The sequence below is a fragment of the Alosa sapidissima genome, chromosome 17 (genome assembly GCF_018492685.1).
Source record: "Alosa sapidissima isolate fAloSap1 chromosome 17, fAloSap1.pri, whole genome shotgun sequence".
In the NCBI taxonomy this organism is placed as follows: Eukaryota; Metazoa; Chordata; class Actinopteri; order Clupeiformes; family Clupeidae; genus Alosa; species Alosa sapidissima.
Genome location: NC_055973.1, coordinates 3,128,206 through 3,154,150, shown reverse-complemented (window position 1 = coordinate 3,154,150; position 25,945 = coordinate 3,128,206). Strand labels below are relative to the sequence as shown.

The 25,945-nt window shown below is 44.3% G+C and overlaps 2 protein-coding genes across 7 annotated transcripts in view; one reads left to right on the top strand and one right to left on the bottom strand.

Moving 5' to 3' along the window:
* vapa (VAMP (vesicle-associated membrane protein)-associated protein A) overlaps nucleotides 1-5,181 on the bottom strand; it is an 11,213-nt gene extending 6,032 nt beyond the window's left edge. Inside the window, exons 1-2 of one of the 3 annotated variants that reach the window (XM_042067971.1) lie at nucleotides 5,004-5,181; nucleotides 1,877-2,029 (exon numbers count right to left, since the gene is read on the bottom strand). In XM_042067971.1, the coding sequence (XP_041923905.1) occupies nucleotides 1,877-2,029; nucleotides 5,004-5,061 (211 nt within the window). In that variant the 5' untranslated portion in view covers nucleotides 5,062-5,181. The remainder of the gene's footprint in view (nucleotides 1-1,876; nucleotides 2,030-5,003) is intronic. The other 2 variants (XM_042067970.1, XM_042067972.1) reach the window with 2 other exon arrangements.
* On the top strand, nucleotides 4,447-25,945 carry ppp4r1 (protein phosphatase 4, regulatory subunit 1). 4 transcript variants are annotated; one of them, XM_042067956.1, is made up of 21 exons: nucleotides 4,447-4,464; nucleotides 5,709-5,763; nucleotides 5,910-5,954; nucleotides 7,293-7,425; nucleotides 7,644-7,750; nucleotides 8,889-9,031; nucleotides 9,304-9,450; nucleotides 9,861-9,968; nucleotides 11,092-11,157; nucleotides 11,783-11,941; nucleotides 12,472-12,605; nucleotides 12,793-13,616; nucleotides 18,360-18,511; nucleotides 18,760-18,855; nucleotides 19,713-19,898; nucleotides 20,139-20,300; nucleotides 20,727-20,827; nucleotides 21,513-21,633; nucleotides 22,020-22,148; nucleotides 23,400-23,541; nucleotides 24,147-25,945. In XM_042067956.1, the coding sequence occupies exons 2-21, from the start codon at nucleotides 5,757-5,759 to the stop codon at nucleotides 24,308-24,310; spliced, it is 3,126 nt and encodes a 1,041-aa protein (XP_041923890.1). In that variant the 5' UTR covers nucleotides 4,447-4,464; nucleotides 5,709-5,756; the 3' UTR covers nucleotides 24,311-25,945. The 4 variants fall into 4 exon arrangements, with proteins under 4 accessions (XP_041923890.1, XP_041923889.1, XP_041923891.1 ...); XM_042067955.1 differs by lacking the exon at nucleotides 4,447-4,464 and adding an exon at nucleotides 5,219-5,347; XM_042067957.1 differs by lacking the exon at nucleotides 4,447-4,464 and having other exon boundaries at nucleotides 5,669-5,763; nucleotides 7,341-7,425.

The window sequence follows — 25,945 nt, the reverse complement described above, 5'->3', positions numbered from 1 at the left end:
CTAGATTTACACTTACATTTATTAGTTTTTTTTCAATCGCTAACAAGCGCTTACCCATACTTCAGATAGTTTTTCTAAACTCTTAACACAGACTCACACTTACAAAACACAATTGGCCAAATGGATAATTTTCTTCTCAAAAACACATGTTGTTAAATATATACTAACTCTTCATTTCAAAACAGAAAACGTCTTTCTCTGCACACACAAACTTTACCAAAACACTGGAAATCTGACTCAAAATGAAATTATTCTGTCAAAGAATAACACTTGTTTTCACTTCACAAGGTACATGCAGTCAATCAAAGTACACCAGGTTTCAAAATACTGGCTATTGTTGACATTACAATAACTGCATAGACTTTTATGTTTCAGTTTTACAGGTATTTGCATGCAAAACATGCTGTCCACCGTTTTTAAGCTAAATTTCTTGGTTGGGAACTGTATGGCCACATGTAATGCTCACATTCAAACCATTCCAGTAAAAAGCAAATCAGTTTTTTACCCTTTACTGTTTACTACAGGAGGTACAGTAGAAATACTGTTTACAGTATGATGGAACAGAAAAGGTTTTACAGTATTGCTTACAGTGAACAAAATATTATAACAAAAAACACACAAGAGCATTCTGAACAAAAAACAACAGCAAAAAGCCCAGATAAAAAGGGGGTATTACTGTATCTAATCTCTGCGATCTACAGAGTTAGGCCACATGTTTTCATCAACATCGCATCTGATATTATCCAGGGCGATGCACCTGGGATAAAACCATTTGGTAGCAGAAGCAGAGGTTTTTATACTGTATCTAAGGTTTGGAATATTGTGTTTCCTATTGTGGGATGTTGTGTGTTAACATTCGTAAATACTACAAAAACAATCCATAGTTTTGTTGGGAGGTATAGCTTGTCTGTCAAGTAAATGTAAGCATTGTGGAAATGTGTTCACTGACTGCATATTGTGTGAAAACGTGAAATGTGTGAATGGTATGGCCACAAAAGACCGATGCTGTGCTAATTGTGTTGAAAATGTGACAACTGGTTAGACAAACGCTTGTTAGCGACTGAAAAAAACTGTAATTTAGCAGACACCCTTCTCCAAAGAGACTTATATATGTCAATTATATTGCCATATGGCCATTCTCCCCACACAAACTTGGGGTTAAGTGCCTTGCTCAAGGGCACAACGGTGGAAGCCAGGAATTGAACCCACAACCTTTCAGGCAGTAGCATCCTAGCCCATTAGCCACTATGCTACGACCGCCTCATTCCCCAGTCCTCTCTTGTGTAGCCTACTGCTTGACGACCACAGGGTCCAGTTGATTACATTTGTTGATGCATGACCATGTGGTTACTGTAGAACATTTGCATTTAAATGCATCTGCATTTAAAGTGGGCCCATAAATAGATTTCTGATTGTAACACCATCACTTGATAAACATGCCAACAACAGGTAATATTATCCTGAAATGAATGCAAGGCCAGTTTTGCCACCTCAGTCTCCCGTATCGGTTAGTGTAATATGCCAAGAACTTGTCATTTATGCCGCATGCTCATAAGTTCTTCATAGACCTTGACAGATTTCAACTTACATTTGACACGACTTGGCAAGACTATATTAGTAAAAGCGTCAATTTATCCTACTCCGATTTAGTTGCTGACACAGCATTGTCACACAGTCCAATTCAGACTGACAGAATCAACAGTACTCAAATTAGACAGCTAAGTGATATGATGATGTCAGTTGCAAGTGAGACCATTAGATATGATTGCTGGGCAATCACACATTTAAAAATTGATGGCCTTGAAATGTAATATGTTGGTCCCTGACTCCTGATGACTTGGAACACGGTATTTCGGCAGGGACAGGCAGCTCTTACCCGAGACCGTGACGGCGGCCCCTGGGTCAATGATACCACTGTTCGGCCGTACACAGTACCGCCGCGGTGCAGTGGTCTTCACTTTGAAGCATACTCTTCTGTCTGAGGGGTTCCTCAGCACGAGGTTTGTGGTCACGACATCTGTGAAGGGACCTGCCAAACACAAAGAGAAGATGATGAGGAAAAAGAAGAGCTGGGTCTACAGTGCACACACAAACATGATGACTGACAGCACATAGACTAAATCGTTTAATAACTGGGATTTCCCACAGCTCACAGGTGAATAAGAACTGAGAACAGTGCATAGGCCTAAGACATTCACACATCAAGCCTGTTACGGCTCCCGCAAACAGTTGCGTTCCGTAAACGCACGCCAGTGGGTGTTCCTGATGGTAGCTATGCAAATGACTTATAGGTATAACCGTAATTTGATTGGCTGGTGCCGTCTGTTATTCGCTTGTTCATAATTTGATTGGCTGGTGCCGTCATTCGGTGCAGCAACAGCTGAACTTCTCAACGCGAGCGACAGGAGCAATGCAACGCAACGGACCCACAATTCAGTTCGGCAACGGATGACGTAAGCCCATGTAAAGTGAACAGGGTGCGTCTCCAGCACTGCAACGCACGCAACTGTGTGCGGGAGCCGTCACAGAGTCCATAAAGCAGTGTGTGCAGCGGTGCAGTATAGACAGTCAGTGTATAGTAGCCCTTATGCCTCCTACATGTAGACAAATTCAAAGAATAACATTTGTCACAACCACTTCACTCCTTGGGGTCAGGGTCTCATGTCTTGTAAGCACGTTATGAGCACCTTGGGTCAATTGCATTGCGTTTAAGTGTGCTATATAAATAAATGTGACTTGACTTGAGGCCCCAACATTTGTTTTCACAATGAAAGCTAGCCAGTCAGCGCAATTCTGAGCCAAATGCAAGACTACCTATGTGCATGTTTGAGTATGCTTAACATGTGTTTTGACTATGCTTGCATAAAACCAAATTGGTGCATAGGGCTTGCCAATGACACAGCTGATGTGTGAAAAAGCTTGTTCAGATCATATTCACATGAGAAAAAAGTGCTGATTGGGTCAATATGCAAAATATACAATACATTTCCACATATCAAATTCCACAATTCACTCAGTGTTAATGTATAAGAAACAAATTCAAACAAGCACAATTATGTTGTGTTTCAACGTTTCTTCTTTATCAGAAACTAGTAATGCATTCCTCTAACTGCTAGCCCAATCAATTTTGAATTATTAGTGCATCATTTTTGTTGGCTTTATCCAGAATGAAGACTTCACATTCCACTTCAATCACACTTCACCCATGAATGGTTTAAGAAATTGCTGAGGGACATCTAGGCAACTTCCCTCGAGAAAGTCACAAGGTATTCAAACAGCTGAATGTTGCAATGTCAGTCCATTAACAACAATAAAGAGGCCATACTGTCAAATTCCCACAATTCAGTGCTACACCCAGCGTTCCCTCAAACAAGTTGACTCATAGTTTTGGAGAAAAGCAGGAACATGGGCGGTTGGAAGTTATGCGAAGGCCACCTTATAAGCTCCCTTTTGTCTCTCACACATAGCATATGACCAACATAACCACTTCTCCACATAGGATTACATTCACACTTAGAGCCTAACAAACCCACTGTTCACTTAACTACCTAAAGTACAGGGCAGGTGATTCAACTTAACTCCACAAGCAAAATAATATTCCACTCATGTCCCAGTTAGAGGAAAAAAAACAAGTTACAAACCCCACATTTACACACAAAACATCGACGAAACACTACTGAAGTGAGAACTTATACATTTACTAAGGAAGGATGTCCGCTAACGTCACCTTATTTACAGCTCGATAAACTAGCGTTACCTGTCGATGATAGCTAACGTTAACCTACCTTACTAGATGACAAAGGTTAAGTTACTTAGGACTTATGAGGGCTTTTCTCCCATGCCAACCTGTCCTCGTGAAAAAGCAACAACCTCTGAATGTTTGCTTTAGCTGATGTTATTTCAATGCAATCGAGACGAGATATGAATAGCTAGATAACGACAAGTTAACGGTGAGTAACATAGCTAGGCCAACTTGTAAAGGTTTAGCTCAATATCGAAAGTTGCCACTGATGCTACTAGTTGGCCTGCACCGAACATGAATCCCCAACCGACAGCACTTGTGTTGAAACAGCACATTGCTAACGTTAGACTCCGTAGCCATATATGTTCATCTAGCTAACGCGTTAACACTATTAACATAAAACGTTAACTTAGCAACTTAACTTTGCCGTTCCCATTAAACAGCTTTAAATTAACATTTAGCTAACTATTAGGTAACGTTATGATATTTTAAGTTAATGTTATGTTGAGTTCCATTCAGCTTAGCTGCTAGGTTTGAACGTTAGTTACCGCTTCACCAGGTGGCAGAGAGCAAATCAGCCAGGTTGCCATTGACAATTTCAGTCACAGAGCATAACAAACTTCGTTGAATGCTACTAATCATTATCAATCATTAGCTAACTACGTTTACGTTAGACGTCTTACACAGCCAAAGCATACGGGAAGACTGGGTGGCCTTAATAGGTAACGTTAACATTTACTACTCAACTAGTTCCATAATTAGCTAAAGCCTGTAACGTAAACGTTAGCTGGTTCGCTGTACACTTAGCTAGCTAGGGTCAGCAAGATTAGCTAACCTTGCAAACTCTAACCTAGGTGATAGCAAACGTCAGTGCACACGGTGATCTCTTCAACTTGCTTCAGCACAATCGGCAGTTTGGCAAGGACAATATAACGTTATAGTTGTCCTAGACAGTCAGCCAGTCAAGGGTCTTTAAACACTTACACAGCTACCACGAATGTACTGAATCACCAGAACTGAATGCAGTATTTAGACCTGCTAGTGGAAGGCCTTAAAATCCCCGCTCCTTTTCGCAAAATGGCGGCGGCCATTGACAGGTGGCTATCGGGGTTGTAATATTATCTCTCCGGTGTATTGCTAGCTACTAGTGAGCGAGCTAGCTAGCTAGCTGGGAGAAGTTGTTAGCTAGCCTTAAGTTAGCCAGCCAGCTAATCCACTGCCAAAACTGCTCATTCAAGAAATAAGGATAATGTTGCCGTACCTTTAAATTTGAGATCAGTCGATGGATCAAGAATTAAGATCTGCTCCGATTTGGACATGTCTGCTATCAAGTATTAGCTACAGATTGCCGAGCCGAGTAAACGTATTCGCCAAAAGCGCACCGACTTTCACCAGGCCAGGGGACGAGCACACGAGTACAGTTTCGGCGGCGCGCATCAATATGCACGTCACCGTCGAAAAGAGCCCAGGTAAAAGTGTAATTTAGTGATTACAAAAGCATCAGATGAAGAAATGCGAGGCTTAATCTCACTTAAATCGATGAATCCATGGTGAATGAAGCCTGAGGGACATTGCATTCTTTTGATGTCATGCATGTCAGCTGTTGTGAGTATTTTACATAACAACAATTTAAGGCAAAGTGGTAACATCCCATTTCCCGATCACTGCAGTCCTTGCCTTGGACATTTGTGACATTTCTTTTTATGTGTTATTAACCTCAGGTGGTCAGTGGACTGTTATGATACTGAGTGCATTTAGCGTGCCATCCCAACATTCATGTGCTAAAATATTATTTAAAAGATACCGGTTACCCATGTTGAAGTTTAAGAAATATTTATTTTGCATTTTTTTCGGTGTCATTTACTACGCTTTCCTCTAGGTGGTGTAGTTTTTTCCACTGTACACTTAAATCTCCGTGCCTGTCATGCGAGCTTGCTAGGTAAACTCTGCTCTTTGCCTCTTCCAGTTGTTGCCTCATCTGTAGAGACCACTTTAAATGTAGGACCAGGACAAGATGGCGGGTACGTACATACTGTTAACAGAAGCCAGAGCAGAACGGACTTGAAACTCAGTGTTTATGGACTCTATTTGCTATCGGTTTGAAGCGGTAGCTAGTCGAAACAATGAATAGTTACGACTGATTACTTGTGGGTCTCTTTGTTTTCAGATTTATCTTTGCTCCAAGAGGATTCCCAAGAGGAGTTAGACGGATGTAAGTTTACTCCTGTGTTTTGTCAATGTGGAAGTCTGGGGCAGCTAGTAGAGGCCAGCAGTAACGTTTCTAACGTTGGTGGATGCCTCTTGTCTGTTTTTGTACTCTTGGGTGTGAGGCCTTGAGTTGATATACCGTTAACGCGTCATTCTCCCGCTCATTTCACATCTCTTGTGCTTCGTGTTAGATGAAACTAATCATGCCGATGGTAGATAATTCGAAATCTGGTGCTGCTGTGTCACACCACGCACACACAGAAGTTTGGTTGCTAGTGTTAGCAGGCGTTACATGCTAGCACATAGCCCTCTCCCAGTCGGGGTTAGCTAGTTAGCTAGCTAGCTAGCATGGAACCCCGTTAACGTCGGCAAGGTCTTTTTCTTGAAATTGGCAAGCTAGTGAGCAGGAGCTTTCCGAAAGAACACAGTGCATCGGGGCATGGTGAGCCGAACATTAACTCAAGCCTATATTTTGCGTTAGATATTTGCCAATTGTCGATAGATCATGTTTTGGTTAACTAACCAACCAACTTATCTACTTGAATGTAACTAATGCGGTTCTCAAAATAAGATATTTAGCTTGAATTTATCGATCTTTCTTGCCTAGCAAGCTACCCCCTTTGAGATAGCTAGCCAAGAGTTAGCTTACTTCGCTAACTTATCTGATATAATGCCAGCTTCTATCAAATTCACTCTTTTCTCGGTGTTATCATTGTTAATTGCACCAGTGTGATCATGTCATTGTTTAGAGAAGCCATCGCTGATGTCGTTCTCTCGCTTGAAATAACCCAATTTCTTCATACTGCTGTGGCGTCCGGTGCCAATGTAGGATAAAGGAAACGCGATAACGTTAGCGTATTTGAAGTGTGACATATTTTGCTGTCCACTATTGTCTAACTAGAATCGGACAGGCGAGGTTTGTTTCCCCATAAAATGATTGCGATTATTTGGAAGAAAGCTCCCTTCTGCATTTCATGTTTTGATACCGATCATTTGCAAGCGCATTGGACGTTTCTTTCCATTTTACATTAGAACTGTCATAAGATTTGTGAATGGGAGGCAACAGCCTTGCGAACTCTCTTCATACCCATGCCCTCTAGCTAACGTAATTTTCGCGAAGTAGATCCAAATCAACGCTGACACGAATCGTTCTCCACTCCCTGTCGACCTTTTCATATTAGATTTATTCACACTTCACAGGTGTCAGTCTTTGTTTTTGTGGATGAGCTCTTCCAGGCACTCTTGAAGGAGGTTCTCACCTGTTGTTTTTCTTCACTGCTCGTCTTTGTTGGTTAAGGGGGTTCTGTGCTCATGTAGTGTGTGTTTTCAATGTTTCTAATAGTTGGTGTGGATGACTACTCAGAGTCTGACGTCATTATTATACCTTCAGCCTTGGATTTTGTATCGCAAGATGAAATGCTGACACCACTGGGAAGACTGGATAAATATGTTGCAAGTGAAAACATTTTTAACAGGTATCAGACACTTTCTTGCCAACCTATAGGCTTTTATTTCTGCATTGTATCTTTCTTTATGTACATTACTGTGGCAATTATTTACTGCAACTTCACATTGTTTTTTGTATGACTTCATGTGTGATTTGAGCTGATGTCTAGCCTTGTTGATTGTATGCTGCGTGGCATTGTTGCTGTTTGCGTTTTCTCACTTGAGTTTTGCATTGTATGCCTTATAGACAGATGGTGGCCAGAAGTTTATTGGACACATTAAAAGCTGTTAGCGAGGATGAGCGGGATTGCATTGCTGTCTTAGAACGCGTGAGCAAGCTGGCTGATGATTCAGGTAAGCTTCTACCTCTTGCCTAAACAGAACTGACTGATGACTATTGACTAAAGGAATGCTGTAACATTGTGAGCACATGACATTGACATACAGAATTGACTTTTGCGTTGTCTTAAAAGTTTGATGGAACACTCAAGTCTGTATGAGAAGGAAACATTTTTACCATATGCATACGTCTTCAGATAGTTGTCATTATTTATTATATGAATATGACCACCCACCTGTCTTCACTGTTAGATATTTACAGGCAAAGTATCTTTTTGTGGAAGTCATTCAAGTTTTTGTCAGTCATGCCTAGACAGTGTCTCTGTATCTGTCACAAATATAGTCAGTGATTGGCTCAGCACACCGTCCATCAAGGGCCCATGAATGTTTGATGCTGTGGTGTTACTGGCTTGTCCCAGCACTTGCACCTGGCTGCCATTTCACAAAAGGTGAAATCTGCAAGCCCAGGCTTTGCGGATTAGCTCACAGGCTAGCCGTCTAACCCCTCACAATTTTGTCCCTTGGGGAGCAGCCATGGGAGATTTAGAATGCATGTCCTTGTGCTAAGGGGAAAAGGAAAGGTCGCTGTGCCTGTGTAATGCAATACTTAATTGGGACATGCACATGTTATTATGGTAAGTGCGTGCCCCAGCTAAGATGTAGGAATAATCTCATGTGGTCAGGGCTGTCCTTGAATTATAACAAGTTTTTGCTGGCCCATCAAAGCTTTTGGTGGCCCATCCGCTTTGAAGTGCACTGCACCCCTATTTGGAGAGGCTCAAACATTGATGCGCTGTATGACCTGTGTGAAATGTCCAAATTGCTCCTCACTTTTGTTTTGGTGTAGTGTGTGCTGTGTAGCGTTTAATTGAAGTGGATGCAAGCTTGTTTTGTGCTTGCTTTTGGGTGGATGTTGGAATTCTGAACAGAGTTGAAAAGGCTTAAAGGTTGTACCTCTTGTGTCCTGAGCCAGTTGGCCACAAGCCATGTAGGCCAGCGTTTGGTCTTGAACATTCACCATTATAACTGTGAAACTTGACCCTGGTGTTTCCACTAGAGACACAATCTTTCCCTTTTTTTGGGACATTATAAAGCTGCTTCTTTGGGCCAATAAATGCATGTGCTAATATGAGCCTTTCCCTCTGTCCTTTAGAGCCCACTGTTCGAGCAGAGCTCATGGAACAAGTACCCCACATTGCCATTTTCTGTCAGGAGAACAAACCTTCCATTCCATATGCCTTCTCTAAGTACTTGCTGCCAATTGTAGTGAGATACTTGGCTGATCCGAATAACCAGGTAAGAGGATGGGGGACAGGAATTATTGGGAAACATTCAGGAATCACCTGTAAATGCTGTCCCATTGCACTGCATTGTGGATGTTTGTTGAGTTTTTAGGCCATAATGATTTTTCAGATCAGCCGTTCTGTAATCAACGATTGTAGTTTCAGTTATTGCTATTGTTGAAAACAACTGCTGACTGGAGTGGAGAACCATCTCTCTTTCCCCCCCTTGAAGTTGTTTTCTGTTATAGCAACAAGAGTTTTGTTTTTGTTTTTTCCCCTCCGTAGGTTCGCAAGACGAGCCAGGCGGCTCTTCTGGTGCTGCTGGAGCAGGAGCTGATCGACCGAGTGGACATTGAGAACCTAGTGTGCCCTGTGCTTGTGGACCTCACGGCCCCGGACAGCAACGATGACGTGAAGACGGAGGCCATGGCGGTGAGTCACATGACCAGACTAGCTTTGGCGCCTGAGGGGCCCAGGAGGAGTACAAGTCATGTGACTGATCTCAGATCCCAGAGGAGTTATGGCCTCTGAGTTTCAAAGTGTGTCATGGGACATACACATTAAAAAAAGAGAGAAAAACACAGGCGGTGTGGATGGAACTTATGAGGATCTCAGGTCTGGCTGTGTGTGGAGGTCAGAACAGCAGCTATTTACCTCACACTCAACAAGACTATTGACCTCACACTCAACAAGACTATTGACCTCACACTCAACAAGATTCTTGTCTAACAATGAGACATTTTGAAGTCCCTGTACAAGATTTCTAACCTTCATTGGCAGTTTTTGATGGAGTTTGTTGCCCCTTCAGTGTCTGACTACATTTGTGGGTGTGTTCACTACAGATCATTTGTAAGATGGCCCCCATGGTGGGGAAGGACATCACAGAGCGTCTGTTCCTTCCACGTTTCTGTGAGATGTGCTGTGACTGCAGGATGTTCCACGTACGCAAGGTCAGTGGTAGGGGTCGACCAATTATCGGCCTTGCCGATTATTAGGGCCGATATTTAGCATTTTTATAATAATCGGTATCGGTCATTTTTTCCACCCATAAGCCGATATTGAAATGGATAAAAAAATGAAACGCGCTACTTTTTCTGTAAAGCGTCTCTCACTCCATGCATTTGCTACTCTGTGGTCAAGAGCATTGTCCCGCCCACTACACCGTCTGATTTGTTAGTTAGCACGAATGCAGCCAATCAGGATCGAAGACTGAACACAGACAAAGTTTAGGATTCTCACTGAGGCAGACTGGGCTTCAGCTGTAGCCTACGGAGCTATTTTTCAAAGGTAAGGAAGGTAGCCTACATTGCTGAAGTTGCAGTGAATCACAATCATCTCATACAGACAAGTCCTAAATTATGCGATGGCGAACGTCAAAAAGTCTAATTGCTCCTTTTTGAAACGGACTGTCAGAAAAGACTACATGCACCCAGGGCCAACCGTAATTTAATCCGGCTCTCAAAAGTGTAGCTTATAGCCTACACATGGATACAAATTGCATGCTTAAATAGCCTAAGAACTATTTTAAAACTGTTTTGTTAAACTATTCAACCGTAACACTTGCCATCACGCATGCACCTCTTTCTCTCCCTCTCTCGTGCACTCACACACACGATGGCAAAGCATCCTCTTTGTGACAGGTCCCTTAACAAGCACATAGCCCATTGTGCAGGCCTACTCTATGAAAATAATAATTGCTATCACTTAGCTCTTGGATTAACATGATACACAGGATTTACACTTGCAAAGTGATGCAAGTTGATAGACAATTGTGTATCAAAAGAAGAAAGAAAAGTTTGCATAATTAAATGATTTTTAATTAAATTTTTGCAGCATATAGCCTTTACTATCTACCCCCCTTTTTGACAACTGACATATCGGTGTTACATATCGGTTATCGGCCTCCTGTTTTGGTAATAATTGATATCGGTATCGGCCCTGAAAAAACCATATCGGTCGATCCCTAGTCAGTGGGCTTCGCCTGCTACATGACGAGAGCTACAAACTCTCATTCGCTCATTTTGGTAGTTTCAGTGGCTATGTCTGAATGTCTCATTTTTCACACACTGACAGGTCTGTGCAGCGAACTTTGGAGATATTTGTAGCGTTGTTGGTGGGGAGGCAACTGAAGAGCTGCTGGTATGTATACAGTAATGCATGAGGTGTTACACAGTTCTGCACACATACAGGCCCTGCAGGGGTTTATTGGGATTGGTGTGGTATTTTCTGTTAATGCTTGTCGTTCTGAGTGAACTGAAATGGATCACAAGTAATGCAGAAATTTCATGACTCAGTCACAGAAAATATTTGAATTGGTGAAAACACATCACAAAATCCTAGAGAGATTGATACATTGCACTTCTAATTCAGAATCAATGCATATTGTTAGCATCACATGCTCTACTGTGAAGTTCAGCCTTGGACACACATTTTGAATACAAAGCCATCTGATTAGAACCTTCACCTTATAACTAATCTTTTCATCTTCTGTATAAAACATTTAAAATCTTGGCTAATTGTGTGATTCAAATAAAAATATCTTTAGCCCCGGTTCAGGCCTATTTGGCCCATCATATGCGACTGTTCCCTGAATTTTCTGGCCATTTTATGTGAAGGCCTCTGTTGACATTTTGTGTTGCCCTCTACCCGTGAACTGGGGCAGGACATTGCCCTGGGATGTCCAGTCTAAGTCTCTCTCCCCCCCCCCCCCAAATCTCTGTTTTTTTGTTGTTCCTTCCCCGTACTGTGCTCTCTTCCTGTGCAGCTGCCACGCTTTTTCCAGCTCTGCTCGGACAACGTGTGGGGGGTGCGGAAAGCCTGCGCCGAGTGCTTCATGAGTGTTTCCTCTGCCACGTCGCCCGAAGTGCGCCGGACCAAACTCTCATCGCTCTTCATCAACCTCATCAGCGACCCCTCGCGCTGGGTAAGCCTGGCACGCCCTCTCGTCCCCCTCTCCTTCCAACCACCGCTCGTGTCTCTCTGTCTGTGAGCGGCTAGTTGTCATGTTTCAGTAGGGCTCTAATAAAATGTGGCCTCTATTGTTCCAACACATTCATGTGTAACACATTGATGGTAAAATCACAAGCTGCAAAGAGCGACCGCTCTACTCTCCAGCTCCACCCAGGCATCAACTCTGGCCACTGTGACTGGTCAGTTACCATAGTCACTCAGCTTACAGCTGTTTCTGGGCAGAGGGAAAACCAAGCCTGGGTGGTAGGTCTTTGTCCAGATTTCATAAAAAAAAACCTCATTCATTCTATGTACTATGCAGTGATGCATGTTTACAGATATATGCTTAGCCTCTATCAAGACGGGATACCGTTGTTTGAACTTGAATTGAACTCTTGAATTTCCCCTTGGATCAATAAAGTATCTCTATCTATCTAACTCCTCCTCAAGTCTTTGTGCTGTTGGACAGGTGAAGTTAATGATCTGATGCTTTGCCTTCCTCAGGTGCGACAAGCTGCCTTTCAGTCTCTGGGTCAGTTCATCTCTACATTCGCCAGCCCCTCCTCTAACGTGGGCCAGTACTTTAAAGAGGGAGGGGAGGAGGGCGAGTGGACCGCTGAACACTCCCAGAAAAACAGGTACATAGAGCTGAACTTCCTTATCCCTATATGTCACCACTTAATTCTGTGTCGCGTATTTTTCAATTATTAGCAGAATACGGAGCAGTAACACAATAAGTGATCAGAATGTGTGACCTAAATCAGTATGTGATTGCTGATTGCCCAAATATTTGTTTTCATCTTTCCTCTTTTGTCGTGTGTGTAGTGCTGAGGAGAAGTCATCAAATTCGGACACGAATACTGCACAAGGTTCTCTCACTGCTGCTACGGAGATGAGCCCAGAGGATTCCCCTGTCGATGTGGAACAGAAGGATAATGTGACCTCTGACATCTCTCCGGACTCCACTTCCCAGAATTCCTCTAACGCTCAGGGTGATGTGGCGAGTTCATGTCGGATGGAGGAGGATGGGAACATGGACGTTGCCGAAGAGGGTGGAGGAGAGCAGGCTGCCGAGGTTCTGAATGGCGACATGTCCTGTTGCCACGGCAACACTGACTCCAGGTGCCTCCTGGGAGAAATGGAACCCTTGCACAACGCCTCGGAACCTGACCCAGGCCCTCTGAAAGAAGAACCTCCCTACCCACCTGAGGAACCCGTCGCAGATCAACAACAACCCCCCAACTCGGCACAAAGCACCACGGCAGAGAAGCCCCCAAACACACAGCAGAACAATCCGGAAGGCGAGAACCCAGTCTCGTCCACCTCCACCGAAGACACTGCAGCAGCGGCCGGCGACCGCGACAGCACCTCCTCGCCAGCAGCGGCCTCTCTGGTCCAGACGGAGGACATCCCCGAGCAGGAGCTCTTCAACTCCTTCCACTTCTGGAGGACGCCCATCCCTGAGATCGACCTGGACCTGGAGCTGCAGGAGGAGCAGGAAGAGGAAGGGGCAAGCCCAAACACGCCGCCCAGAAGCTCAGGGCCCCCGCTCATAGGGGCCAACATGCTCCCCCCGGCCCTGGGCAGGAAACAGCTGGAGGAGCTCATTGAGAATCTGGAACCGCACATCGATGACCCAGACGTGAAAGGTAAGCGGCCTCATGTTGCCACATGCATGGAGTATGTTGCCCTGTCAGGAGTAAATACTTAAAATGCTTGTAAGTATTTATGCAGTTGTCTGGGAGTTTCCTCTTGATGCAGCTTTTATTTGTCAGTGTTTCATGTGACGCCAAATTCATAAAATCTTGAATGAAGAGCTCTGGCTGTGCCATAATGTGTGCACTGGGTGTTTCCGAAGCTCACTGCATGGGAAGTCGATTTTGCGCAGTCAGAATTTCCACACAGTCGTGTTGCACAAAGGACACACAATGTCCACAAAGACTTCCGTATTCTGAGTGAAGTTGGTCAGTTTATTAAGCTGTGACAGTGCTCTAGTGGTGCTCCGATAGTAGTGCTAACACTTGCATATTACATCTCAGACCACCTCAGTAGGCCTCTCCCTTCACTTACTGCTGAGGATGGCGAATCACAAGAACTCTCTTCTCCCTCTAACTCAATAACACACAGCCCTTGCTAAGTGCTTGCTGTTGTGGTAACTGCGACACAAATCTGGTTGCAGAATATATCCACGTGAACAATGGAGAGGGGGAAGTTGTTGGGTTCCTCTTGGCCGGGCTTGCGAGTCTTAAGCAGATTGCCTCTGTTTTTCTGGTTGAGGGATACAAGCCTGAGTGGCTTTGGCTGTGACTGAACTGGAGGAAATATTTTTGGCATGTGGCCAGCTATCCTAAAGCAGAGAGGAGGGGGAGGTCTGTGGTTTGCTTGCGTCATACCTGACTGTTCATATAGAAACAAAGAAACATGTCAGAGAAAACCCTAAGGTGTGTCTGCTTCTCTGTGGCTGCCATAATGAGTCATGCCCCCTTTTTTTTTACACATCTAGACAACGGTTGCTTCCTTTTGAAGAAATAAATCAAAATGGATATTTTGATCTAATGGATCTAAAGTTTTTTGTGTGGTTGATTTCTTTCTATGTATTTTTCTTAATCGTGATTAATCGCTGCATTGCTATAGTTATTCTATAGTTATTGGGGCAGGAGTGGCCTACCTGTTAGGGCTTCGGTGTGGAACCGAAGGGTTGCCGGTTCGATCCCTGACTAGTAGGAACGGCTGAAGCGCCCTTGAGCAAGGCACCTCACCCTCACTGCTCCCCGCTGTAGCAAGGCAGCTCACTGCTCCGGGTTAGTGTGTGCTTCACCTCACTGTGTGTTCACTAGATAGGATAAATGCAGAGACCAAATTCCTTTGTATACGCAAGTATACTTGGCCTAGAAACCTGATTTACATTTACGTTAATCGCGATTAATCACATATTTTGTCACATGATTGAAATTCCATTATTTTGCATTTCACTTTTCAGATGTCCATATTAACAATGTAAATTATTTCTATTCTAAGCAGTGTATCTTGGTAGGGAATCAAGTGAATACAAAGAAAGTTACTTTATGAATTAAGACCTATTTGATTATTTCAAATCAAATTTCAAAAGATTTGCAGCGGGCCTGAGACATCACAATGTCTATAGCTGCATAAACTGGAATAAATGCTACAGCAGAAGTGCATGCACATGTAGGACACACGATAAAGGGCATAACAAACAAAAAATACATTAAGTACATTAAGCTTATCTTTGTGTTCAGTTGAAAATGAGGAACTTTACGTGTTGAGAAATATCCAAGTGCATGTGCAAAATGTAGCCCAGGCCTACAGCACGTTTAAATGAAGTGCATAACAAACAGAAATAGCCCAGTCCATCTCCATTAACTATGTTCAGTTCAGTTCACTAGTTCAGTTGAAAACTGGGCTTATAAAGAGGAATGGAAAGAAAATGTTGCGTTCATCTTACCCGTTTTCACAAATGCAAAGCCCAAGTATCTGATGTGCAACAACGCTGTTGCTGTTTAAAAAGAATATCATACCGCACTACGGAACGGAGCTGCACCTTCAAAGAGACAGAGGAGCAAAGGCATAGAGTAGGCTAGCAGGATCCTAGTACGTTCTGGTGTTCTTTCTCATATTTGTTTAAGCACCCACCCGCGGCCTAATTGATGAATAGGCTATTTGTAAATCGATATTATAAAAGAAAAAATATTTTTTTTAAATCCGACTGCCAGAATAATTTGGCTGGGCCAAATAATTTTGGTTGCGGGCCAGTTCAGGTCGCCTGTTGCCGACCCATGTCGTAGATTATATCTTAAACTTAAGGTTATTCGGCGATGTTGGCCATGTCGACTGAGCCCATTCAGCCAACCGGGAGTCCAGAACTGCTAGTAAGTGTGTTTGCTGAACATCTGCCTTGTCCAGCAGGAGACACCTTCATGTGTCTCTTGTATAAAGCGGTTTGAGCAGCACCATAAATAGGCCGCCTTTTAAAGACTCTGGCTGGGAAAAGACCCCTGGGCCTCGACTGCTTAGTCTCCGAGAGCCTCGGGATTGCACACCACCACGTGACGTCCCTCTGTCTCGTCATGGTCACTTTGCCTCTCCTCTCTGCCCGCTGCCATCTTCTCCCTGAAGTGCTCGGCCAAGTCTCTCTCTCTCTCTCTCTCTCTCTCTCTCTCTCTCTCTCTCTCTCTCTCTCTCTCTCGGCATAAGTGCTCTATTCAGGGCTGCATGTTTGTGATTCGGTCTCCGTGTCCGAGCTCGGGGGAGACACTGGCCCGTGTTTGCACGTTTGTCCTGGGGGAAAACAGTGAGCCTTTCTTTGTGAGCGGAGGAGAAAACAACACGAGGTCACGGGTATTGTGCTGGACGGTGCTGTTGCTCAGCTGGGTTATGGATCTAATGAGATGGAACAGGCCAGTGCAGACGACTAGAAGGGCAGACTCGCTTCTCTCTCTGCCTCCCTGGCCCTCCTGCCTCTCCTCTTTCGGCATTTCCAATCTTGCATTCAATTCACAATTGTGCAATTGTATTGACTTTTTTTTATTGCTGTTTTTTTACTTCCTTCATTACCTGGCTGAATCACTGTAGATACAGTATGTGGGTGTTGGTTGTGCTGTGAAATATCACTTTTCATGTATACCTGACTTCAAACGCCAACCATTTCTGTGATTGTGTGATTCAAGGAGGAGTGTTGGGGATGAATGGGAGGTGGGGGATGTTGCTCTCTGAAAGATCCTTTGTGTCCTCACACACAGTTGGAAATGAGTGTTGGTATGGCATGGGGAAAAAATGACCTGCAGGAGTTTTAGATTTTTACACGGTATTTAGAAGATGGTTTCATTCCCTAATGATATCAATGAAGGGAGCTGTTGTTGTAATTTTTTTATTTTTAATTTTTTTTTTTTTTTTTTTTTGGCTTCTTCAGAATAGCCTTTTGGTATTGGCACAGAAGGTTCTTTCTCTGGCCCCTTGTCATAGTAGAGCTCTCCCAGGTCACCAGTGTGCCATGTTGAGTGCCCCTCATTGCTTTCTATTGGCTGTTCCTTCCTGTATCTTGATTTTAAGTACGAATCACTTGAGCTACAGTCAGGGATGGTTATCTCTATCCAAATATGTCATTAAAAAGAGATGCGTTTTTGGTAGAGATGCACCGATATGGAATTTTAGGGCCGATAACGATAACCGATATTTATTGGTTTGTTGTGGCCGATACGATAACCGATAATATTACTCTTGAAAAAAATTGTGAAAAGTGATTTGGGGAAAGCATTTAATAAGCATAATTTTATTGCAGTAATTTTAATTCCACCAAATGATGGACAGAACTCATAGTCCTCAATAGTGCGGCAGTCAACAACATAACAGTAGCCTAGCTCTACAGTATGTGTGGCTCCTTTAAGTGAACCTGACGTCAGTGAATTGCGAGTGAGTGGCTAGAGAGTTTGAATCGTTTTCATTTAGGACTAAATGCTCATAAACGGCTCAGCTGGGAATAAACTACAGTATAGTGACCAAATCAGAGTTTGTGAGGGAAACTTGGGTTTAGTTTCAACTGCGGGTAACTGAATTAAGCTGCAACTCCTCAGACTGTATCTTATGTCCGTCTACTCTGTTGCGCACAACCTGCTGCAGCAGAAATGAAAGGGGTTAGCCCCGAAGGTTTTAATAACTTATTATGATGACCTGTCTGGAACTGAAGCAGGAATGGTTAGCATATTTCTAGGTAGTAATACAAAACCCAAGCTAACGTAATGCAAATATAATACTAAAACACAACTTAGAACTATGCCTACTTATGTACTTGTCCCACTAACGAGTTTGCTTATTTGTTTTCCCGACCAGCACGGTAAAGTGCAAACACCCCAGCACAAGACGGCTCTAGATAGGGCTGAGCTCCGCTCTGGTAAGGTTAAATAGCGGATCATTCACGAGACGATTTTGAGATGCAGATTCCCAAATGAACGCATATCCACAGATTTTGTTAGAGTGGTGAAATACATTCACACCGCTGACATTATATTGAGGAAAAAGTATAGCCAACCAAGCTCAAGTAGCTCAGTGTAGCCAGACGGACCTTACGTAGGCCTAAATTAGGACTTTAAAAAATATCGGCGCAAATTATCGGCCAGAATTCAGTTATCGGACCGATAATAATATTTTCATGTTTTCACTTATCGGCCAATAATATATCGGCCGCCGATATATCGTGCATCCCTAGTTTTTGGCACTGTTTCATGTTTGAGATCTCTCTTCATGCGTTTCATTGTGTGTATCTCTATCCAAATGTGGCATTGAAATGAGGTGTTGGCTCTGTTGGTGTTTGAGCTCTCTTCGTGTGTGTGTGTGTGTGTGTGTGTGTGTGTGTGTGTGTGTGTGTGTGTGAGCAGCACAGGTGGATGTGCTGACGGCCGCTCTGCGGGCTACAGCCTTGGATGCACACCTGGAGGACGCCTACCTGGAGCCTCGCACGGCCCAGGTCTCCCATGACAACCCCTTTGAAGTCCACCAGGTGCCCCTGCTGGACTCCAGCGACCTGGAGGTGAGGCCACGCTGCGTGTGTGTGTGTGTGTGTGTGTGTGTGTGTGTGTGTGTGAGAGAGTGTGTGAGTGGGTGGCACTGTCATCAGGGTGCTATGCACTGAATGAAAAAAATAGCACCATATGGCCCATAAAAAATGGAGGGAGGGGGGGAGGGGGAAGGAAACAGATACATTTCCTGCTTTGCTTGCTGAGTGAAAGTGGTGTTTGTGTGTGTGTGTGTGTGTGTGTGTGTGTTTCCGCTGCCCAGAACCAGGATCCCACCCTGCAGATCAGCCACGGAGATGACTCGGACATGAGCGATAGCAGCATGAGCCCAGAAGAGGAGAAGAGATCCAAACAGCAGGTGGGTTCTAACAACCGGAAGTTCTAAGAACACCAGGGATCTGCAGGCCAGTTGGACCAGTTCTACACCGGACTGGCCTTACCTACACGTCTTCTTGTGACCCTTTATGACGTTGCTCTGAGAACTGTACTCGGTAGCGTTACAGTAGAGCGCAAAGTGTACATGGTAGAGCATGGCGTGATCAGGGTCCTCAGTGATTAGCTCAGCTGAGCGTAGTTCAGTGGTGAACTCGTGTGCTTGCTCAAGAATGACAGTTGCCTCGGTGCTATCAATCAGGCAGCCTGCCATGTTTAATCAGATACAAGTGAAACTAGATACACAGAGATAACACAAATCCCTTCTGTGCCAAGGCCACAGCAGCATGCGTGTGCATTCTCCCCAAACAGGTTGCTATGGAAGACATTAACAGAATTCACAGAAGCTGTATAGCCAGTGCTCTATTGTGGCCGGTGAATATTTTTCCATATTCCGAGCACTGAGGTCTGAAAGCTGAGATGAGTTCTTGCTGTGTTCCTCTGTTTGTTGAACACAAGGGAAGGCTCGATTCTTTCCTTTGTGGGGAGTCTGAAGTGTTTGCACCATGAAGTCACTGCTGGCTGCCCCTAAACAGGAAGTTCCCTAAGGGCTCAGACAGTGCTGGGCAGGCCTTGAGTGAAATAAAGGACTTGTTTGTTTTGTTTTGCATAACAAAATATAGTACATATTATGAAGTATGTTGTTCCCTGATAATTACTGGTTGGTTAAGAATGTTGAAGAATGTTAAAATCCTGGGCAACATGCTCTGTCTCTGGGGTTGGTCCATTCCCAGCTACTAGCTGTCTCTAACCCCACTCTTTCCCCTGTGTGGTTCCTTCCAGGACGTGATTCCGCAGGCCTTGCTGGACCAGTACCTGTCCATGACTGACCCGTCCCGGGCCCAGACGGTGGACATGGAGATCGCCAAGCACTGTGCCTACAGCCTGCCGGGCGTGGCTTTCACCTTGGGCCGGCAGAACTGGCACTGTCTGCGCGACACCTACGAAACGCTGGCCTCGGACATGCAGGTGGGCACAGTTCAAGTACAAGGCGAATACAAGGTGAAAATGATTGTGACCGAGATGCTCTAAAAAGGCTTCTCTGAATATGTTGGAGATTGGAGAATACATGCAAATGTGTTAGCTGCAAACATTTCACACATGAAGATGTTTTTTCACTCTCCCTTATTTGCCTTTCTGTCTCACTGTTTCCTTGTCATCTTTCCTCTTCCATCCTCCCTCTGTCTGTCGCGTTCGCTCTCCCTGCAGTGGAAGGTGCGGCGGACATTGGCGTTCTCCATCCACGAGCTAGCGCTCATTCTGGGGGACCAGCTGACGGCCGCCGACCTGGTGCCCATCTTTAACAGCTTCCTCAAGGACCTGGACGAGGTGCGGATAGGAGTGCTCAAGCATCTCTATGACTTTCTTAAGGTGAGTGCCGTCCTCCGTTTCTCTGTTTGTGGAGTTTGCTTCTGCTTCTCTGTGGATCGATTGTTGTCCCCATATTGAAGGGTCACATGAGCTTGAGGACACACATTTTATGCTCCTCACAGTTTGTCAATTTGTTGACAAAGACAACATTTAGGATTTAGCATTTTAGGATTTAGGAGTTTGTTTGAAGTATCAGGAAATCTCTTGGAGGGGAAAAATACAACCTCCTCGCTCTGACGTTTGTCCCGTTCTTTTGAGGAGCAGTTTTCAACACTAGACAGTACTGTGTGGTTTTGCTAAACAACACCACTGACTTGTGACCACAGTGTAGGATTCAGGTTGGCAGGGAGTAAATGTCCGTTGTCATGTGTTGGTCCGTTCTTGTGGCTGGTGTTCAGTAGCTCTTGTGCTTTTTGCTCCGGTCAGCTTTTACATCAAGAGACGCGGCGCAAGTATCTGTACCAGCTTCAGGAGTTCCTCGTCACAGACAACAGTCGAAACTGGCGCTTCAGATCCGAACTCTCTGAGTAAGTGTCCTCATTGGATATTCAGTCTTATTCCGTTCTGTTTTTTTCCTCTTTCTTGTCTTTCCAGTTGTTTCTTTCTACTTGTTCTGATGTGTTATGCATTAGGATCCCTTCAACATGGGCAATTCTTTTTTTTTATTATCAGGTTCATGAATTTCTTACTAGTTTCTGGTTCTAGCTGTGAATCTTTGTGAGGCATAGTCCCTTGTTCCACACCCTGTCTCCAGTGCAGTGTTCTACTCTAGTGAAGTATTCTATTAGAGAGTAGAGTATTCTGTTCTATTCCACCAGGGCTACATTGCTTCATTTAGGTGGTACATGTCTTACAGCCAAAGAATTTGACTAAAGAAGCCAAGAGGGCTTGTTTTATGAAACCCTGTCCCACTTACAGGCAGCTGAGGCTGTTCTCAGCTCTCAGCCTGATCAGCAGCACCACCAGAATGAGCCCTTATCATGAGGAAATCAGTCAAGCGGCCAGATGCATTGTGCAGCGTTCGCCGGCTACATTCGTCACATGTTTGGCCTACCAGTCACTGTCTTGCCATGTCAGAAATGATACTACTTTTGGGTGTGGATGTTTAAAGCCTTAGGATGTTTGCTGATGAATATTTCATGTGATTTGTTTGTGTGTGTGTGTGTGTGTGTGTGTGTGTGTGTGCGTGTGCGTGTGCGTGTGCGTTTACAGGCAGCTGGTGTTGTTACTGGAGTTGTACAGTGCACAGGATGTGTATGACTACCTGAGACCGTTAGCCTTTAAACTTTGCACAGACAGAGTGTCATCTGTACGGTGGACGTCTTACAGACTGGTATGAGAATTCCTCCAGGGTGCCAAAGCTGTAATCTCTCTAGCGCAAACACCGCTCTTTTACATTTCAATAAATATGCAATTAAATATTCCTTTTGCACAATACAGGGAATATAAAATTAAGCTAAAATATGAAATAATAATGTATTGAAATGGCTTCAAGTATTGTTTATAGATCTGCACCAAAATAGAGGGCAGGTGACGAAATAGCACTGTAATATCTGTATTTAACTGTGGGATTTAAATTAATTAGCTTTCTTGCTATTTTTGTTCATGTCTTCTGTAATGAACTAGGCCTTTTTTTTATTGCAAAGTGATTTATAACTGGTGTATGTGGTATACCTTTTCATTTTTGGATGTGTGTGTTTCTGTACATTTTGTTTTCAGGTGAGCGAAATCATCAGAAAGCTGTCTACCTGTCCGTCGCTGCTTGTAGATTTTCTTAGTGAGCTGGTGGAGAAATTCTGCCACTGTCCGAAGTGGTCAGGGAGACAAGCTTTTGCTTTCGTCTGTCAGGTAAGACATAAACATGTTGAACACTTATGCTATGCCTTTGGCAATCTGTTTTGGTGTGTTGACAAATTAATTCAGGTGTAATTTATGGTATTAACAGTACTGTATTTGTCTGTACTGGATTTTCCAATCGGGGCACTCAAATTCTAAACTATTTTTGCACATATCTTGAGGCAACCTTGTCTCTGCAGTCAGATATGATTCACTAGCACCTACATGTGTGTAACTGGGAGTATTGCAGCCCGGTTCCTGTTTCAGTCATTTATTGGGCATTAAATGGCCTACTGGCATTTGGGGCAGTCGTGGCCTACCCGTTAGGGCTTCGGGCTTGTAACCGAAGGGTTGCCGGTTCGATCCCCGACCAGTAGGAACGGTTAAAGTGCCCTTGAGCAAGGCACCTAACCCCTCACTGCTCCCCGAGCGCCACTTTTGCAAGGCAGCTCACTGCTCTGGGTTAGTGTTTGTGTGCTTAACCTCACGGTGTGTTCACTAATTCACGGATGGGATAAATGCAGAGACCAAATTCCTTGTATACGCCAGTATACTTTGCCTAGAAACCTGATTTACATTTGCATTAAATGAACCGAACTAAACGCACATTTCCATTTGGTCATGAGAAATTGTGAAGTTCAGAAATTGTCCATGGCATCATCCCTGTGTCCAGGGTTTGTTTTTTTGGGGTCTGGCTGGCTGTGAGCCCAGACCAGACTGGTTGAGGAGTGGCCCCCACCCTTACACACACACACACACACACATGCGCGCGCACGCACGCAGAGCCCCCCAGACCATAGCAGCGAGCTCCGTGAGTCCAGGCCACTTGACCGGGCCTGCCCCTCCTGTCCCGCAGTGGAGGACACAGGGCTGCCTATTGTGTGGGAGCACAATGAGACAAGAGGGTGCTCACTTGGGCACGTGAGGGAAGAGCTCAAATGACTGACTCTTTCTTCTCTCTCTGTCTCTCTCTCCCTCTCTCTCTTCCTCTCATTCTCCATCTGGCCCTTTCTCTAATCCCCCCCCTTTCTCTCTTTTTGTCACCTACCTTGATTTCTTTGGTTTGTATCTCCATCTTATTCTTTCTTCCTCTACTCATGCCTGGTTGTCCATTGTGTGCTTCCCTCATCCTCTATCTGTTACTCTGCCACCCCCTGTTTCTGTCCCCCCTTTATTGTTTTTATCATCTCCCCTTTCCTTCTCTCACTCTTTCCCTCCCTACTTAATTTTCTCTGTCTCTCTCGCTCTCTCTCTCTCTCTCAGCTGGTGATAGAGGATGGCTGTCTGTCTCTGGAGCAGTTCTCTGAGCACCTGCTGGCACCCCTGCTGCAGCTGGCCACAGACCCCGTGCCCAACGTCAGGGTCTTGCTGGCCAAGACCATCCGCCAGAGCATCCTAGAGAGAGGTGAGACACACTCACACTCTCTGCACCCCCCATTTTGTGTTGCAGCGTTATGCTTAAATACTTTAAAGATTGCTTATATATGTATATGCTTATATATCTATATATTATGGATATGCTTAAATACTTAAAAGATTAAATACTTTTGATTTTCACTCATCAATCTACACCCACTATGTCAAGACAAAAAACAGGGCAAGAGAATGTTTTGAAAAACTAAAATGTCACGTTGACTACGTTCACATTACAAGGCTGATTTTCATTTCAAATATCTGACTTTCTGTTTTTGTCATTGGTGACACAGATGACTCAAACACACTAGATGCGTTCACATTAGAATGAAATGCATTTCAGTTGGAAGTATAAATGTCTAGATGTGCATATTTGATCTCCGCAAGAAATAAGAATGGATGAATCAGACCTGTAAAAGTTGTGGAGTTATACTGTTTGGCCTCCTCAAATTGTTGCACAGACACGAAGTGTCATGTCTAGAGGAAGCCTTTAGAGGAAGCTTAAAATAGTAGTTTTTAGTCGGCATACATTTGTTAATCTACAGCAATAATTTTACTTCTGTGTATGTATTGTTGATTGTGTGTGTGTGTGTCTAGAGTATTTCCTGAACTCGGCCAACTGTCACAACGAGGCCCTGGAGCATACGCTGGTAGCCCTGCAGATGGACATGGACAAGGACGTGAAGTACTTCGCCAGCGTCCACCCCAGTAGCACGCGCATCAACGAGGACGCCATGAGCACCACCTCCTCCACCTACTGAGCAAACACGCACTCATATACACAATTATATACACACCCACACACACACACACACACACACACACCTTTGGCTACCCCCTTTCCTTGGGTCGGATCGGGATTTGGAATGAGTTTATTTTTCACCTACTGAGCACACAACTCTTGTCTGTTTCTTTACATGCATACACACACAAGACAAGCTTACTGTCCTTTCCATGTCCAAAAAATGGATAGGAACTTGGGCACGTAAAGCTGCTCTCTCTCTCTCTCTCTCTCTCTCACTCTCACACACACTCTCTCACTCACACTCTTTTTCTCTTGCTCTGTTTCTCTCACACACACAAACATATATACATACACACACTTTGCACAAGCCTCCACCTCCATGCTCGATCACAAGTGGACATACATTGTCAAACTTGATTTTTCTTCCCGCACACACACACTGTGACTGTCCCCTTCTTTCTCCGAGCCTTGGACAGGGCTTTGGGACAGGGTTGGCCCTGCAGGGACTCTAGACCATGGCAACACCACAAGGGGGGCGCTCCACTGGAGATCCTCCCGCTTGGACGCGACTCACTACGACAAAGAAGTATCTAGTGCATTCTTTTCTGTTTCTTTTGCCACAGAAGCCTTAAAAGAGTCTTCCTTAAACGAGAGAATACTTGAATGTTATGAGCAGTTATATGGCAGCACCCAACACAGAATGACGACAAAACACAAAAGAAAAGAAGGAAAAAAAAAAATGTTAACGGGACGGAGGATGTCGGACCATTTCTCCCCACTTTTCCTCTTTCCCAGTCTCTCTCCATCTGTTTTCTGTCTATCCCTCTTCCAGTAGGACCTCAGAATCTTGACCTAGCCGGAAAAGCCAGTATTTTCACAGCTTTATGGAACCGCAATATAGCAGGAAAAGACAGGTAGCGCAAAATGGTGTAAAAGTCTTCGCAATTGATTGATTGGTTGATTGTTTTTTTTTGTTTTGTTTGTTTGTTTATTATTATAATGTTTGATTCCTTTTTTTGATACTGTAAATGAATACACTTCGTATGCTGCATATTACGAAATACGTCTGCACCACTGCAGCCTTGTCGGTGCGCGCCTCTGACTGGGGGAAAACGTTTCTTCTCAAGGGCTTTTGGCCTCTGTTGTTTTAAAAACCTAGTGCAGCACATTGTTGTACCCAAGGATGAGGGCGACCCTCAATCCCCCCCCTCCTCCCCACCAACACACACACACACACACACACACACACACACACACACCCACACCCTCGCCCCCCAACCCTCTAGCGTGCAGGGGATCCCCTCGCTCCCCAAAATGATGACAGAGGCGAGAGACGTATTGTATTTTATATGGATGTCCGGCTGTCCTACAACATGCAGAGAGCCAGCCAGCAACGCAAGTTTGGTCCAGCCAAGGCCAGCACACTCAAGTTCACTCGAACCTGTAATGCATTTTAACGAGAATAAAATACCACCTCCACCCCCCTCCCCAAAAATACCCTTTGACCCCCCCCCTCCTTTCTTCACACTCAATGTGTACATATCTTTAGCAATGGTTTTGGGTTTTTTCCATTTTGATCAAGGATCATGACTAGTATTGTGATACAAATTTGTTCTTTTAACTTGTCCAAAATAAAATTAAGATACCTCAA